General features: G+C 41.7%; 1 protein-coding gene across 5 annotated transcripts in view; it reads left to right on the top strand.

Moving 5' to 3' along the window:
* Positions 1–452: 452 nt before the first annotated feature.
* The window catches only part of BICDL1 (BICD family like cargo adaptor 1), an 80,155-nt gene continuing 63,536 nt past the window's right edge, over positions 453–17,071 (top strand). For 2 of the 5 annotated variants that reach the window (XM_027566595.1, XM_027566593.1), the window contains exons 1-2: positions 456–921; positions 6,590–6,805. In XM_027566595.1, the coding sequence (XP_027422396.1) occupies positions 484–921; positions 6,590–6,805 (654 nt within the window). In that variant the 5' untranslated portion in view covers positions 456–483. Of the gene's footprint in view, positions 922–6,589; positions 6,806–17,071 lie in introns of all 5 variants that reach the window. The other 3 variants (XR_003515194.1, XM_027566594.1, XM_027566592.1) reach the window with 3 other exon arrangements.

Below are 17,071 nucleotides of genomic sequence, written 5' to 3'. Positions count from 1 at the left end.
GGCTGCAGAGAGCGGCCGCCGGCAGCAGCAGCGAGCGTCGCAGCGACAGCGGAGCGCAGCCCGCCCCGTGAGGCGCTGCCCGGCCGGCGGCGGCAGCGGGAGCAGCAGCAACAGGGTGGCTGAAAACCCGGCGGCGGCGGCGGCGGCTTTCCTCCCCGCAACCTCCCCTCCCGCTTCGCGTCCCCGCAGTCTTCCCTTCCTCAGCCTTCCCTTTGCCATCCCCCCTCCTCCTCCTCCTCCTCCTCCCCCCCGGCGCGCGCCGAGCAGCTGAGCCCGGGGGCGGGGGGAGGGGGCGCGTGCCGCCGGCGCGGGGGAGGGGCGGGCCGGCGCGCGCCGCGCCCAGGGCTCGCGGAGACCCGAGGGGCGCGTGCCGCGGCGTGAGGCGAGGCGCGGGGCGCCGGGCGGCGCGGCGGGGCCCCTCCCCCCTGCAGCCTGGCGCGCGCCGGCCGGGCCGCACCGCTGCGGGCTCGGCGCGCGCGGGCCATGTCCGCCTTCTGCCTGGGCTTGGCCGGCCGCGCTTCAGCACCCGCCGAGCCGGACAGCGCCTGCTGCATGGAGCTGCCCGCCGCGGCCGCGGACGCAGTCGGAAATCCAGCCACCGCCACCGCCGCTGCCCTCATCTCCTTCCCCGCGGGCCGCGGGGAGTTGGAACTGGCGTTAGAGGAGGAGCTGGCGTTGCTGGCGGCTGGGGAACGGCCGTCCGAGCCCGGGGAGCATCCTCAGGCCGAGCCCGGGCCTCCAGCCGAGGCGGCCGGACTGCAGCCGCCGCCCGCCCAGGATCCCGAGCTGCTGTCAGTGATCCGGCAGAAGGAGAAGGATCTGGTCTTGGCGGCCCGACTGGGCAAGGCATTGCTCGAGAGGAATCAGGACATGAGCCGGCAGTACGAACAGATGCACAAGGAACTGACTGATAAGCTGGAGGTGAGGACGTCACTTCTGGGATAGGTGGGAAGCGGGAGTGGGGGGAGACCAGGTACCCGCCCGCCGGCCCTGGGTAGCTTCGGGAGCCAGGCACTCATCCACCTCACCCCACTCCTTGCTTATCTTGTCTTAACAGAAAACCACCTGGGAGGTGGGTAGCATGGAGGGTTTGGGGTTATCAGACGAGGGCATTCTTTGAACACACCTGGCTTTCCTACCCTGCTCACAGCAAATGGGTCCATGCACGGCCCCAAACGCTGTGGGCCGTTCTATATATGTACTGTACACAGCATCTAAAATAGAGCTTACAGTATGACTAATTTATACAGCACTGAGGTGATGTCTGCACACAGAGAAATTACAGAGTCGGGAACATTTAAAATATGCTCCAGGTTTTCAGAGAGGTAGTTAATCGCTAATCAGGGTGTTAGCCTAAAGCTTTTTAGCTTTGGAGTTAAGGGCTTCCACATGCCCTTGTCTTAACTTCCACACAGCTCAGAATGGTGGGATACGAGTGCTCCTAAAGGAGCTTTATATAGCCTTCAGATACTCACGGATTAGGAAATACGGTTCCACTGCAGAAATCAGGTGAGCCTGGGCTCAACATGTGACGGTTGTGATTTGATATGGACTTCAGTATATATATGTATTTAAACAGTACTTTTGTTTCTGTTCTGGGTCTCACACATGCATTTGGATGGCCAAATGCAACTTGTGAGAACCATATAACTTTAACCATTGTTATAAATACCCCTTAAAATATCTATAAGATTTCTGCCAATTCTCTGGACCAAAGTCTTTTGCTTCTGTTTTCTTGCCCTTAACTAGAAAAGGGCCTTGAAACTGATACAAGTGGCCACCACTTCTAAAAAAATTTTTAGAGTCTTTTTTTCTTAAGTGAAGATGGGGAGATGCATCTGTGGCAGTGGCGATGAGCTTATCTTTTTCTGTCTATGCATTTAACATTGTCTCCCAGTTTGGTGGCAATGAGTTCTTTTTATTCTTGTTAGAAGAGAATAGTACAGCCCTGAGTAAGGTTTGAAATTAACCATTGCCTGGTTCCATATCACCGCTACTGGTTTAATGGTCAGAGTGTAGATTCAGAAACTTTTCTCTAGTAAGTATGTCTGTAGTCCAACAATATATCAAAAATAAATGAGAGGAAAAAAAGGAAACCAGTGAGTGCCCTGTAGTTCAGTTGGCCTGTTAACTAGGTCTGCCAGTCGATGAACTCCTGAGATACCTCTCTGAAAAGTGGTTTGTGAAACCTATATGTAGATTGCCAAAAAGCAACCCAGTGAATTGAATTGTTTGATTTTCACTTGAAGTACACGTCTCAGACTAAAAGGGTGTCTTTTTTTGAAAAAGAGATTAGATTACAGACTCTAAATAGAAGTACTACTGCAGAGATGTATGCTTGTGATTTGAAATTCCTTCAGTGAGAGACTTGATTAAAGAGACAGCTGGCTTGAAAGGAACATCATATCAGTTGATTTGTTGAGTGATAGTTTTCAAGGGTAATCCTGAATGTGTAGTTAAACACATCCTGGGTTCCACTTGGAACCTTTATACATGTCTTCACCAAAGGAAAAAGATTTTCAAATTCTGTAACAAGAAAGGTTATACTGTAGAAGAATAAATTACATTTGACTTTTTGCTATTGACTTGATAGACAATATTAAAATAGTTTAAAATTCTTATTAAACTATTTTTAAAAATCTTCACTCCTCTCAGGTCAGCATATGAACTCAAGTGTTAGAGGTTTATTTTTAATTTCTGGATGTTGGTTACACAACAGTATGAATGGACTTAGGGCTACTGAACTAACAGTACACTTAGAAATGGATACGGTGATAAATTTTATGTTATGTATGCTATGATCTAAGGCACTAACTTACATTTATACACTTTTTTCTTCAGAGATTTAATCTTTATTTAGTTTTTTAAAAGTATGCTTTTGAAGTCCAGGATTCTCTTTTTCCCCCATTCCAGGTGAGAGTGAATTCTCTCTTAATGCAGAGGTAGTCTCTTGCCTAGGTTACATTTTCTTCCCTCTTCCCTAGGCCAATTCTAATGATTCTGGCACTACTTTTTTTTTTTTTTTTTTAAGAGGCAAAACAAGTATGGTGGGACTTCCCTAGTGGCCCAGTAGTTAAGAATCTGCCAATGCAGGGATCTGGGTTTGATCCCTGGTTGGGGAAGTTCCACATACTGTTCAATATGGCCAAAAAAAAAAAAAAAAATAAATGTTCTTGTTAAACTTTTTTGTTAAAAAAAGTAAGGTGAAAATGATTACATAATTGGGTAGTAGATTTAGTTAAGCAAATGCAGGAGTCCTTGTTTACATTCAGTGCTTGATCCACTTAAATAGTATTTTTTTTCTTTGTATCTTTCAAGAACCATATCCTGGACTTAGGAGAATAATACGCTTTTTTGGTTCGTGGCAGAAGTCCATTTCTGTAACAACCAATTTTAGGTGAGCTAGTGATACTAACTTCTTCAGAGTTTTAAATAAGCTGTTTTTAGAATGGTTTTAGATTTACAGAAAAATTGGAAAGATGGGACAGAGTTTCCATATGCCCTGCCCCCAGTACTTGCCATAATTAGTAAACCAATACTAATACAGTATTATTAGCTATGAGGCTTTCTTGGTAGCTCAGATGGTGAAGACTGTGCCTGCAATGCAGGAAACCCGGGTTCCATCCCTGGGTTGGGAAGATCCCCGGAGAAGGGAATGGCTACCCAGCCCAGTATTCTTACCTGGAGAATTCCATGGACACAGGAGCCTGGCAGGCTACAGTCCCTGGGCTTGCAAAGAGTCTAACACGACTGAGCGACTAACACTTTAACTTTTTCATTTAGTTTAATTAGATTTCTTTGGGCTTCTCTTGTGGCTCAGCTGGTAAACAATCTGCCTGCAATGTGGGAGACCTGGGTTTGATCCCTGGGTTGGGAAGATCCCCTGGAGAAGGGAAAGGCTACCCACTCCAGTATTCTTGGCCTAGAGAATTCCATGGACTGTATAGTTCACGGGGTCACAAAGAGTCAGACACGACTTATTAGCAAATAGATTTCTTTAGCCTTTGCCAAATGTCTTGTTCTGTTTCATGATACCCTTACATTTAGTTTCTGTATCTTCTTAGTCTCTTTTTTCCTGTATCAATTTCTTAGACTTCTCTTGTTTTTGATGACCTTGACAGTTTTGACATGAACTTTTTTCTTTTTCTTATTGAGGTGTAATTGACATATAGCATTATATTAGTTTCAGGTGTAGATATTACCTTTTAAAGTACAGTGTAACCCCAAGAAACAGGGAATAGCATGGACAGAGCCTGACCGCTACACTTTCTGATATTCTTCCTAGAGTTTACTGGTTAATTTAGCACTTCACTGAAAATGTAATTCTGGGAGAAACCTTTCTTTTCTCAGAATAGACAGAAGGCTAAGTTCTGTATGTTCATTAATAGGAAAGTCTTGACTTTTTTCCCCAGAGTGTTGGGAAACCTGAATTAGGAAGAAATGTAAGGACAGAATAGATTAATCAGCATCACTTGTCCTCAACCCTGCCTCACTCCCTGCACGTGGATTAGATTGTTTTAGTCGCTTAGTTGGGCTGTTCACTAACAGCTGTTTGCGGAATATTTTTAAGTCTCTCTGTTCTTTTAGAACACAAGCCTAATTTATCTGGCCTCTCAGTAATACTGTGATTACTGAGTTCTTGCTGTTGCCTTCTGCTCAGTCTTTTCCATTTTGGAAAAACTCAATAAAACCAAGTATCACAATTTTAGAATTGTAATTACCATTTACTTCTGCATCTCATCTTTCTGAAGTTTGTGTAGTGACTAAAACATCCTCATTTTTGGAAGTTTAGCAAAATGAGGGAAGCATAGAACAGAAAATTTTCATGCTGAGAAGTACAAGTCCCTCTCTTGAGAGAAAAATCTTTTTTTAGGCACATCTCAGATGTGAAATAATGAGACTGATTTTCTCGTATAACTATACACTGCCCCTTAAGGCTTTCCAAAAGAGGCATCCTAAAAAACATTTGAAAGGTGAGAACTTAGATGGAATAAGAGTGTAGAGTCACAAGGTGAAAAGATGTCTGAGTACGCTGAAGGAGAAGATGCAATTGCCTGTCGTAGCCTGTTGAAACAATCTCAGTGCTTGATAGTCAGCCTTTAGTGCATCAGAATTTCCAATAGAACCTAAATAGATGAATGGGTAGATAGACAGATAGATGCCTTCCTAGGCCTCATCCCATTCTTTACTGAATCACAGTCTGGAATTAGTGTTTAGGTGGATATATTTTGAACAGTTATATCAGAGATTTTCTGACAGAAAAAGTTGAGGACCATTGCTTTACTTCTCATATGCATCTCATATACTCTGAGGTATTTACTTGGTTTTTTGGTACTTGCTATGCTTTTTTTATTGTTTATTTTTTAAATCTATTTATTTATTTGGCTGCATCGGGCCTTAGTTGCAGCAGGTGGGATCTTTTGTTGTGTTGCGTGGACTCTAGTTGTGGCCCGTGGGCTCTCTGGTTGTGGGATGGGTCAGTCAGTGTGTCACGGAGGCTTAGTTGCTCTGTTCCAAGGCATGCGGGATCTTAGTTCTGGATCAGGAATCGAACCCACATCAGCCTGTATTGCAAGGTGGATTCTTAACCACTGGACGACCAGTGAAGTCCTCATACTGCTTTTTAAATAGGAGAACATACTTGCCTCTGAAAAGAGGCATTCATATTTATCTTACGGAAACAAAAAGATGTTCTTATTTCCTTCAATCCAAAAAGAGTTCTTTTCTGTTGTTGCTCCTTCAAACCATCTGTACTTTTCCTGTATACCATTTGTCACACTGTACAACATAATACTTTTATCAACCTCTCACTAGAGTGGAAACTCCATAAAGGAAAAGATCAAGTCTCTTTTGCTCAACATTACTTCAATGACTAACCTATAACAGTCAGTCAGGAATGAATGAATCAGAAATAAACATGCAAGGATCGTAGGCCATGATTTAATAAAAGTAGGCCTGAACTTGCCTTAATGATTCTGAAATGCAATGCTATATATAGCAGCAAATATTCATTGAGTTGTTATGTAGAGCATTAAACAGTCAAGTAAGGGAGACCCCAATCCCAGCTGTCCCATTTGCTAGAACAGACCTTAAGCTGGTTGCAGAATCTCTTCTGTTGCTTCATTTTAAGAAGAGGTGGTTGATCTGGAGGATCTCTGAAGTCCTTTCTGTCTCTGAAAATTCTAAGTGCCTGGTGTTATACCAGACATAACAGATGACAGCAAAAGAAGCTTTCTCAAGGGCTTGTTTTAGGTTGCTTAAATGTATATTTCACTGATTAATAGATGACTTACTAAATTTCAGGTGAGTTCCTAAGTCTAGAACCCCCATGTCCAAGGACAGGAATAAACATAATAACATTAAGTATTTCAGTAGGAATGGCGTTCTCTTTGTGAAGTTAGCCTTCCCTACTCTGGCAGAAAGGGATATTTTTGCAGCTGTGAAATGGGCAACTTGTCCTACATGGCAGAGTGTTTTGTTGTGCTGACTGACTAGGAAAAAGAAAAGTTAGAAGAGTGTGAAAAGAGAAGAAAAATTAATGACTCTGGAATTTTTTAACAGTTTAAAAATCCTCTTCATTTTCACCCAGCACTTAGAACAAGAGAAACACGAACTAAGAAGACGATTTGAGAACCGAGAAGGCGAGTGGGAAGGGCGTGTGTCTGAGCTGGAGAGTGATGTGAAGCAGCTTCAGGATGAGTTGGAGAGGCAGCAGGTTCATCTACGGGAAGCAGATCGAGAGAAAACACGGGCCGTCCAGGAGTTATCAGAACAGAACCAAAGGTTATTGGACCAACTCAGCAGGGTGAGTCACGAGTTAAGAACTTATGGTATTAGAAAAAAAGAATTTATGGTATAAAATACTAAAAGTTGAAACAGAGCTTCTGTTTAATGTCATCATATATATGGTAAGAGTAGTTCTCATTTTTGTTGCCTTTGGTATTGATACCAGTAAATCAGGTATTTTTCACCTCTTAAGAATTTCGACTGGGATGGACTAGGTGCCAGGAGCAAAGACCCTTGCTTGTCACCAACCAACTGTGAGCTTTTGGCAATCATTTAACTTGGGAGTCTTCTCATTTTTAAAATCTAAGAGTTTGCTTAATGATTTGATGTTGCTTATAGCTCTACAAGTCTGTGATTCTTTTACCTAGAGAAAGTCTGTCACTGGTAAAATTACGTTAATGCATTTAGTTCAGATATTAAATGGTGCCATCTTTAAAAAAAAAATAAATTTACCGTTTTTCTTTTCTTTTTTTAAAAATTAATTAATTAATTTATGTTTGGCTTCCCTGGGTCTTGGTTGCTGTGCTTGGACGTCCTTGGTTTCAGCGAGCAGGGGCTACGCTCCAGCTGCAGTGTGCAGGGTTCTCTTGTGGAGCGCGGGCTCTAGGTGCACAGGCTCCAGTAGTTGCGACCCATGGGCTCAGGAGTCATGACATTGGGGCTTAGTTGCTCCATGGCATGTGTGATCTTCTGGACCAGGGATTGAACCCGTGTACTCTGAATTGGCAGGTGGATTCTTAACCACCGAAGCACCAGGGAGGTCCAAATGGTGCCGTCTTTAAACTGAAAAGCTTAGGGAAAATTTCTAGAGCAAATGATTTTCAGTGTGAATGTACATTTCTTATTATTTAAATATGAAAAGAGGTATGTGTAGCCGTATATATAAAATGTGTTCTCTTTATTTCTACATTAAGTAGAAGTTCTTTATTTGTACCTTTATAGTGTGGTGTCATAGAAGTATTGATTAACCAAAGTCAAGAGAATGCAAAGAAGGAGTATGAGAGCTGAGTAGGTGGAAATCTAACTTAAATACGAGCACACCTTTTAACAAATGCAGGAATGTTGTTAATGCCCTGGTCTCTAAAGCCACTTACTTTTGAAAATTAAGAGCTGGATTTACTTTTGTACCTCGTGCCTTCTTATGTATTGAAAATAAAACAAGTTCAGTTACTCGTTTTAGAGGAAAAAAGAACTTCTACTCTGATCACACCCCTAAGCACAGATGCCCTTAGGAGAGCACTGCCCTTGTCTGCATGCTTAGTGTTTGGTGCTTAGGTCTCTGGGAAAGGCTCAGCTAGAGCAGCACGTGAAGTTATTTCACTAGGTTGTGTCTTAGTTGCTTCTCATGGGGACCTTGTGCTGTGCTTAGTCGCTCAGTCGTGTCCAGCTCTTCGAAACCCCGTGGACTGTAGTCCACCAGGCTCCTCTGTCCATGGGGATTCTCCAGACAAGAATACTGGAAGGTTGCCATGCCCTCCTCCAGGGGCATGGGGACCCTGAGACTGGTCTAAACCTCGTGCCTCACCAGGAAGTACAAAGTAAATGCTACCACTAGAGAAAGGGAGAGGAAGGAGGAGAGGATGGAACCAAGGGCGCCGGGGGCCAGAGGGGGCAGGGGAGAGACCGAAGGGGAGATGCCAAAAGCTTGGGAAAGAGCTAGTCACAGGAGCTCTCAGAATGTATGTAAAGATGAGAATTCAGGTGGTGGTGGAGCTGCCTGCAGGTTTCTCGCTAGGGAATCAGACTGCCATTTGATTGGCTGGAACGGAGGGGCTGGACAGTTCTTCCGGAAGTCATTACAGGGCCAGCTCAGGAGCCTTTCAGAGTCAGTTCTAAAACCTTTTTCAGCAACTGGGAAGGGAATCTCTATCCTTTTGAGATTATATAGCTTTTTGAGACTTCATCTATCATTCATGAGAAAATTTTTTAAATTATTGATTTATGGCTGTGCTGAGTCTTCATTGCCGCATGGGCTTTCTCTAGTTGTGGCGAGCAGGGGCTACTCTCCAGTTGCAGTGCTCGGGCTTCTCATTGCGGTGGCTTGTCTTGTTGCGGGGCATGGGCTCTAGGGCGTGCAGACTGTAGTTGTTATGGCGTGAGGACTTGGTTGCTCTGCAGCATGTGTGATCTTAGTTCTTGGGCCAGGAATTGAACCAGTGTTCCCAGCATTGGCCAGGACCCCTGGACAACCAGGGAAGTCCTTTCATTAAAGATTGACCAGGTCAGCCTGGCCAGATTGATTGATTTGTTCAAAAACATTTAATACTTATTCTGAATTAATGTTTCTTACGGAGACTTACGAAAGGAATACAACAAACCAGAACAATTTAAGAGGAAATTATTTATTGGGAGCTGAGTTCATGTTACAAAGTGACATGAACAGAAGCCGCCTCAACTCTGCTTTTTGATCTGGTGAAAGATAGGTGGTGGGAGAAAGCAAGTTTTAACATAACATAGGGAGAGCCCTCAACTTAGAATTCAGACACGTGTTGAATCTTGACTCTGCTTCTTTACTGGGTGACCTTGTTTATGACTCCCTCTCCTTATCTTTGAAATGGGGGTAAAAAGTTGTACCTAATGCAAGTGCTGTTGAAATCGAAATGAAATAATGTGTTTATGTTAAGCAGAATATGAAGTTAAAGAATTTGTTTCAGTGCTGATGGTTATTTTACTAAGGTAGTATTTTTATAGTTGAGATTCCTGTGCCTGATTTTTCTGTAGACAATTCTGATAAGTGGTTCCCAGAAGAATATGGGAGGATAACATTTCCACTAGATCTAGATTCTTGTTATCTTCTCTGGCCTTGAATGTAGGCCCTTGATGAGTTTTGTGGCTTTTCTCCTTTCTCTCTTTAAGCAGGCCAAGCCCCTTGGGTTTCCATCAGCAGCCAGTTTAGATTGCATTTTATTATCATTTTATTAACTGAGTATTCAGAAACTAGAGGAGTGGAGTACTTGAAGTGAATTAAGATTCTCTTAGGACAAGTTAACAACCAGCAAAAGTAGTAGAAGGCCATGCTTTTCTTACAGAGTGAATAATGTGTTTTTATAAGCATGAAATGTATGATATCTAAAATGTGTTGATATTTCCGTGATGCTTTTGTCCAGAGTATTTTTTTATTGAAGTATAGTTGATTTATTTGTCCAAAGTATTTTTAAATGTATTTCCTTTGCTGCCATGGCCTCCATGGTTTTTGTTTTTTTTTTTAATGTTTGTTTGTTGAGATAGGATTCATATACCATAATATTTGCTTTTTAACAGTGTACAGTTTCACCATCACCACTATCCAATTATAGAACATCTCATACCTCTCAAAGGAAGCCTGTGCCCATTAGCAGTCATTCCTCATTCCTAACCCCCATCCCACACACTGACACCTGAAAACCATTAATCTACTTTTTATCTCGATGGGTTTGTCTGTTCTAGACATTTCATGTAAATAGAATCATACATATGTGACCTTCTGTGGCTGACTTCTTTCCCTTAGTATAATGTTTTCAAGGTACACCCACATTGTAGTGTATATCAAAACCTCATTTTTATGGCTGAAGAATATTCCATTGCATGGATACAACACATTTTGTTTATTGATTCATTAATAAATGGACATTTGGGTTGTTACCACTTTTTAGCTTTTATAAATAAGGCTGCCATAAACATTCATATTCAGGTGTTTGTATTTCAGCTCTAAAATAGAATGCTATAATATATATCTCATAAGCTTTCGGATCCACGTTATGATGATGGAAGGGATGGGAATTGTCCTAATTTTATAGCTGAGAAAAACTGGAGGGACCAAAAGATATGTGGCTTACTTAAGGCTCTTCCAGTACAAGACTGATGAGGGTTCCTTTGCCTCAGTTTCAAATGTCTAAGGTAGCAATCAAGGTCACAGGCTTTGGAGCCCAGACAGCCCTGGGACCAGACACCAACTATGTTATGTACTAGCTGGGTGAGTATGGGAAAGTTTTCCTACTTTTTAAAATCTTACTTTCATTCTCTGTATAATGGAAACAATAGTATTATTACTATTATCTGATGTTGTTATGAGGATGGAATGAGGTAATGTATGTAAACTCTAACTATGATGTCTAGCATATAGCGAGTGCTCAATAAATGGTAACCATCATATCCTCATCATGAAGATGAGATTTCTGCATCTAGTCCAATGTTGATTCTCTAATTTGAGAGGATGGAAGAATCTGAAGTGTCCCCAGCACTTATCAGCATGTTAAAACTGTTTTGTCTAGTAGTCAAATCTCTTTTCAAAAATATTTGTGTAAAATTGACCCTCCTGGGAGTTGAGTTAGGTTTATCCTATAGCACTTAGTATTGACATTGCTGCATATATCCTGAGGATACCTTTGTTGTTGTTCAGTCACTAAGTCATGTCTGATTCTTTGTGACCCTTTCATGGACTGTAGTCCACCAGGCTCCTCTGTCATGGGATTTCCCATGACAAGAATGGGAAGAATTCTGGAGTGGGTTGCCATTCCTTCTCCAGGGGATCTTCCCAATCCAGAGATTGAACCTGTCTCCTGCATTGCAGGTGGATTCTTTACCACTGAGCCACCTGGGAAGCCTTTGTTTCTTCTTTGTAGAAATGTCTAGTTAGGTCTGCTCCCCATTTTTCAGTTGGGTTGTTTTTTTGTCGTTGAGTTGTATAAGCTATTTGTATATTTTGGAAATTAAGCCCCTGTTGGTCACATCATTTGCAAATATTTTTCCCCATTCTGTAGGCTGTCTTTTCATTTTGTTTATGGTATGTTTCCATTGCTGTGCAAGTTTGTTTGTTTTTATTTCTGTTGCCTTGGGAGACTGACCTAAGAAAACATTGGTACAATTTATGTGAGAGAATGTTTTGCCTATGATCTCTTATAGGAGTTTTATGATGTCATGTCTTATGTTTAGGTCTTTATTTTTGTGTATCTTGAGAGGATATGTTGTAACTTCAGTGATTTACCAGCAAGTGGCCAGCTTTCCCAACACCACTTGCTGAAGAGACTGTTTTTTTCCATTCTATATTCTTGACTTGTTTGTCGAAGATTAATTGACCGTAGGTACGTGGGTTTATTTCTGGGCTGTACCACATCTTCTTTATCCATTCATCTGTTGATGGATATTTAAGCTGCTTCCATGTCTTGGCTATTGTGAATAAGGCTGCTGTGAACATAGAGGTGTGTTATCCTTTTGAATTAAACAGTTTTGTCCGGATATATGTCCAGGACTGAGATTGGTAATTCTAGTTTTAGGGAACTTCCACAGTGTTTTCCTTAGCAGCTGCACCAGTTTACATTCCCACCAGTGGTGTCGAAGGTTCCCTTTTCTCCACACCTTCTCCAGCCTAAGAATGAATGGAAAGCAGGCTGATGTGACCATGGTGCCATTGGCTTAGGAAGATGAGGTCAAAGGGGAGTAGTCAGTGGCCAGATGATGTAGGCCCTTTCCTGCCATGATACAGATTTGGGGTTTTATTCAATGTGCTGCGAAGCCAGTGATCTGCTTTTGGCAGAGGAGCATCAAGACCTGATCGATAACTGTTTTAAAAGTTTACTCTAGCTACCATGGGAGAATGGATTATAGGGGCCAGCAGTGGAAGCCTAGAGGTCAGGGAAGAAGCCACTCTCCAGTGGAGAGTTGATGGTCACTTTGGTTATAGAGGTGATGAGAAGGGTTAGATGGGGTGTATGTTTTGAAGGTAGAACCAACCAAGAGTTTTGAATGGAATGGATGGATGTGAGAAAGGGAGTTAAGAAAAGAATCATAAAAAATTACTCCTGGATTTTCATCTTGGGCTCCCTAGGGAATGGTGGCATCATTAACTTGAGAGACCAAAGGCTAGAGGAGAGGTTGGAATATAAAATCGAATAATTACTGTTGGATGAAGTTTGAGCTACCCTTAATATCCATGTTGGTTTCATATAAGTAGAACAGTGAGAATTCTGTTGTATTGAGGTGAAATATTGCCTTAAATTTCCCACAGTCATCTGAGCACTCTCAGGGCCTGAGGCTCTGTTTTATAGTGCCTTCTGTTGATTGTTCCCAAGAATTTATTCAGAGTGACTGAAGCTGTATTCAGATGAGTTCTCATTCCGTCTAGCCCTGACTTCTACCCTCCATGACCCCCCTCTTCTCGTTTGTCCCCCACACTCTCAGCCGCTAGGAGAACTGCTCTTCTGAGTTGGTGTCTGTGGAATGACGTGAGTAGGAGGAAGTTGGTGCAAACAGGTGCTTTGTCTGTCTGCTGCCTGTTCTAAGCTGTATTCCTCAGTCTGCCTCTAATGTCTTATCCACACACAAAGAAGGTAGGATGCACAGTAGCTGGAGCTAATCTTCCTGAAAAGACTAATTTTCCCCTGAAGAGCAAACAGATCCCTGTTCTTTAAACAGCTCATTTGGGATTAGCAGCTCTGCATCCGTGTATTTTTTGAAGCAAATTTCTCCCAGGTTTCTTTCTCAGGGTTAAAGGCTTTAAAATCGTGACTGTTGTGGCTCTGCCTGGTGACACACAACCATCCTTGTTTCTAGAACACTTTACAGTGAGCAACAGCTGCTCATCAAAAGTAGTTTTAATTATTGACTGGGCTTTTGGGAGCAGGGGCCTGTATTTTACTTGTCTTCTCCTTAAAGTCTGTTTCATTTACCGGTTTTGTGTTGTAGAAAAAAAGACATGGCAGTTTTTAGTCAGCTTATCCTTGAAAGAAGTTTGGAAGACAAGATTATTTTCCAACCAGACAACAGTAAATTCAGACTTCCAAAAGGACACATATGGGACCTTCTGAGATCTCATTACCACTCTGTGATGAAACGGATAGCAGTTATTCTTTGTTTGACAGATAAGAAACTGATCATCAGAAAGTCAGTGAATTGCTGAAGGCTTTAAAGTGGTTATGGATTAACTAGTGATGTTAAGATTGGTTTTTGTACCTTTTCTAGGAGAGGTGGTCAATCAGAAACAAAAACCTCCTCACGTGTATTTCCATCTCGCTGGCTTGTTTTGTTGTTGTTGATATTTGCTGCATGTTGTTTTGGATGCCCCTTAACTTCAGAGTCACTGAGTAAAATGCATCCAGAGGTTTAGGGTCCACTTTCAGCAGCTTGTATTTGTTTTATCAAGGAGGTACTATGAAGATTGAGAAGGATTTGTTAAGAGGCTCACTTCAGCTAGAAGAGAAAAGGGGTTTTTGCCTATAGGAGCTCTCTGTGAAGACAGCATTTTCAGCTTTTTCCAGATTGGTACTGTTGCTAATTAGTAGGTTAAACACATTAAGGTGATAATTGCTTGTTCGTTCAGCATATGGGTGTTTTTATGGGTAAATTTGTATCTTGATTATTTGAGACTGATCTTAATTATTTATCCAGAGAGAACCGTGCCTGATTCAGGAATCTTAGGTTGGTTCTGTTAGTTACAACTATATCGTGTTTTGATTCTCTTTTTCAAAAGAGGAGAGCCAGAGGTTCTGACACGTTAAGTCTAAGTTTGGGGGGTTGCCAGGCCCAAGATTTAGATGAATCACTGTGGGAGTAGGTTTTCTTAATGCTGCTAGATTTGACTTAGTACATTGGTAGTCAGGTTTGTTTTTTTTTTAACCTGGGTTCCCTTAGTCTCTGTAGACAGATTAGTGTGCTGTGTTGGAGTGATGGAAACAGAATTAAATGAGCTGCCCCTGCCTGATGTGAGGTGAGGCCTCTAAGTTTTATACCTGGCAAATGATTGCAAGTGATAGTAAGGTTGGCCTTTACTGGCAGAGAAAACAAAAAATGGCCACAAACTATGCACTCTGTTGTTACCTATGCTGGCTGGCCCGCAGGTCTGGTCCCTAAATACTGTTGCCTTGAAAAATAATGTATCTGTATTCAGTGAGTAAACATAATCATTAATATAATAATCGTAATCATAATCATCAGCAGAAAAGCTGATAATGTTTTAACTGTGACAGCGTCTTCTCCATTGTTCTTCATTGGTGTCCAGGACAGTGATCCAGTATTCTCATATAATTTTTAGAACTGAAAAAGAACTTCCAGTCTAGCTGGACTAGACTAGAAAATGTTTGTAAAATGTCTTTTTGGAGCTTCCACAAATTTGACTGTTTTTAAAATTTTGTCACGCTCTGAAGAGTCATTACCAGAATACACATATCATGTGCCCTCTTAAGATGAGCGCCACGTTAAATGAATGAAAGGCCGGTGGTGTCTCAGGCTGTGCCGCCAGCTCACCTTGGCTTTGTGCCCTCTCCGGTAACTCAGTAGTATGACACTGTTGTAAGATGAACTGCGTAGAAACTGGTCGCATTTGTAACTACTTCAGTGCTTTAAAATCAAAGCTGAATCCACAATTACATTGATACGGAGTAAAGCTAGTACTATCATCCTTATCCTCCAATTTCAATTTTTTTAAAGACCTAGGTATTTTTAATGATCTTCTAAATCTTAGTTAAATTTATAAAATATTTAATATTAATAAAAGGTTACCCTTATCTGTATCTGTTTATCGAGGCTTCTTATAAGATTATATATGGGAAAGCATATGGAGAGGGAAAACCCACCCCCACCACCACACTCATAACTTGGACAGCCATTGGTTTAGATCAGTGGTTCTCAAACTGTGATCAGAGGAGCCATAGGTTTCCAAGAGGTACCTCAGAATAGTTTGAAGGAAGGAAGAGCTGAAAGGGACATTTTGCTGGTGGATTCCTGTCCCCTCCCCCATTTCCATTTCAACCTGAGCAGTTTTATGTTTCATGTATTAAAGTTCTGCTTAATATTTTATTTGTAAAAAATATTTTTTCGCCTGTATATTATAACATGATTTGTAAATCACTAATCCATTAGTGAGTAGTTAAGCTGAGCAGGATGGCAGACTGCTGTAAGTGTGCCATGTATACCATTTTGTTCCAAATAGAGAAGCTGCTGGTCTTTTTGTACTCAGGCAATATATCTGATAATCACAGATTTGAATAAATTCCTTTGAAGCTATAACCTGGAATAGAATTTCCAAAGAAAAAGGATGTGTTTTTCAAATTGCCCTAGGGTAGTACGGTGATTTAGTCTCTAAGTCGTGTTGGACTCTTGGGACCCCATGGACTGTAGCCTGCCAGGCTCTTCTGTCCATGGAATTCTCCAGGCAAGTATACTGGAGTGGGTTGCCATTTCCTTCTCCAGAGGATCTTCCCAACTGGGGGATCAAACACAGGTCTTCTTCATTGCAGGCAGATTCTTTACTGACTGAGCTACAACATACATTCATTTTTATATTAAGTAGAGTAACATTAACTGTTACAACAGATTAACCCTAAGATCCCAGTGGTTTTTGTTTTTCATTCTCATAAAATCCAAATGATGTTCCTCTTTAGACATGAAGGAAAAGAAAAATGGAATTCTCCTTTAATGGAAAGGGTTGGCATGGAAAACAGAAGACCTCAGTTCTAGCCCATGCTCTGTCACTAACTTTCTGAGCTTAAAAAAAATTTCACTCTGGGTCGCAGACTGTGACTGTAAAATGAGGGAATTGAACTAGATGTTTCTTCCACTCTCTAAATGTCCATGTATATAGATACTTATGTGATCTCTATTGAAAAGAAAATGCTTAAGAGAAACATTCTCACATTTATGTGGTATATGGGGAATCTGGGAGCTTTGTAATGTTGCCTTCTTTACATATAGAACACATCCATCCTTCTCTGAGACCAGGGATGGTTTCTCCTCTCAACAAAATTCATTGCCTCTGTATAATGAGAGATAGAGGTTGAAATGATTGGTGCCACTACAAAATGTATTTTCCATTCTAGTCATGACGTGTAAGGTACTTTCCATGCACACAACTGATACTATAGGCAGTGAGGAGGTGTTTACATGCTTTTCCTGTTTAAAATTAAGCAGCATGGTGCAAGCGGCTTTTTTTAAAAAAAGCCTGACATTCCCAGTTCTCTACAGATAAGTCCGCCTTTCCACACTGCCCTAGTATTATTAGTTGCATTCAGTGTTGCATGTTTATCATTTGCTGGACTGGAAGAATTCCCCCTACACACACCTCTCGTCATCAGTTGCTAGGTTACAGCTTTTTACATGGTCCCAGTCTGGTGATGTTTCTATGGATACCAGTCATTCTTTCCACTATGACATTGCTGTGGTCAGGCTCAGAGTGCAGGGAAGATGTACCCATGATGTCACAGGTGTTTTAGCATATGGCCTTCCCTCTAGATTGATGATAAGACTTAAGTAATAGATGTCAATTTCATGTTTTCTAATATTATATAAATTAAGGAAACGAGGTATTAACTGAATT

The sequence above is a fragment of the Bos indicus x Bos taurus genome, chromosome 17 (genome assembly GCF_003369695.1).
Source record: "Bos indicus x Bos taurus breed Angus x Brahman F1 hybrid chromosome 17, Bos_hybrid_MaternalHap_v2.0, whole genome shotgun sequence".
Classification (NCBI taxonomy): domain Eukaryota; kingdom Metazoa; phylum Chordata; class Mammalia; order Artiodactyla; family Bovidae; genus Bos; species Bos indicus x Bos taurus.
The sequence above is the reverse complement of the archived record's forward strand: the minus strand, read 5'-3'. Positions and strand labels throughout refer to the sequence as shown.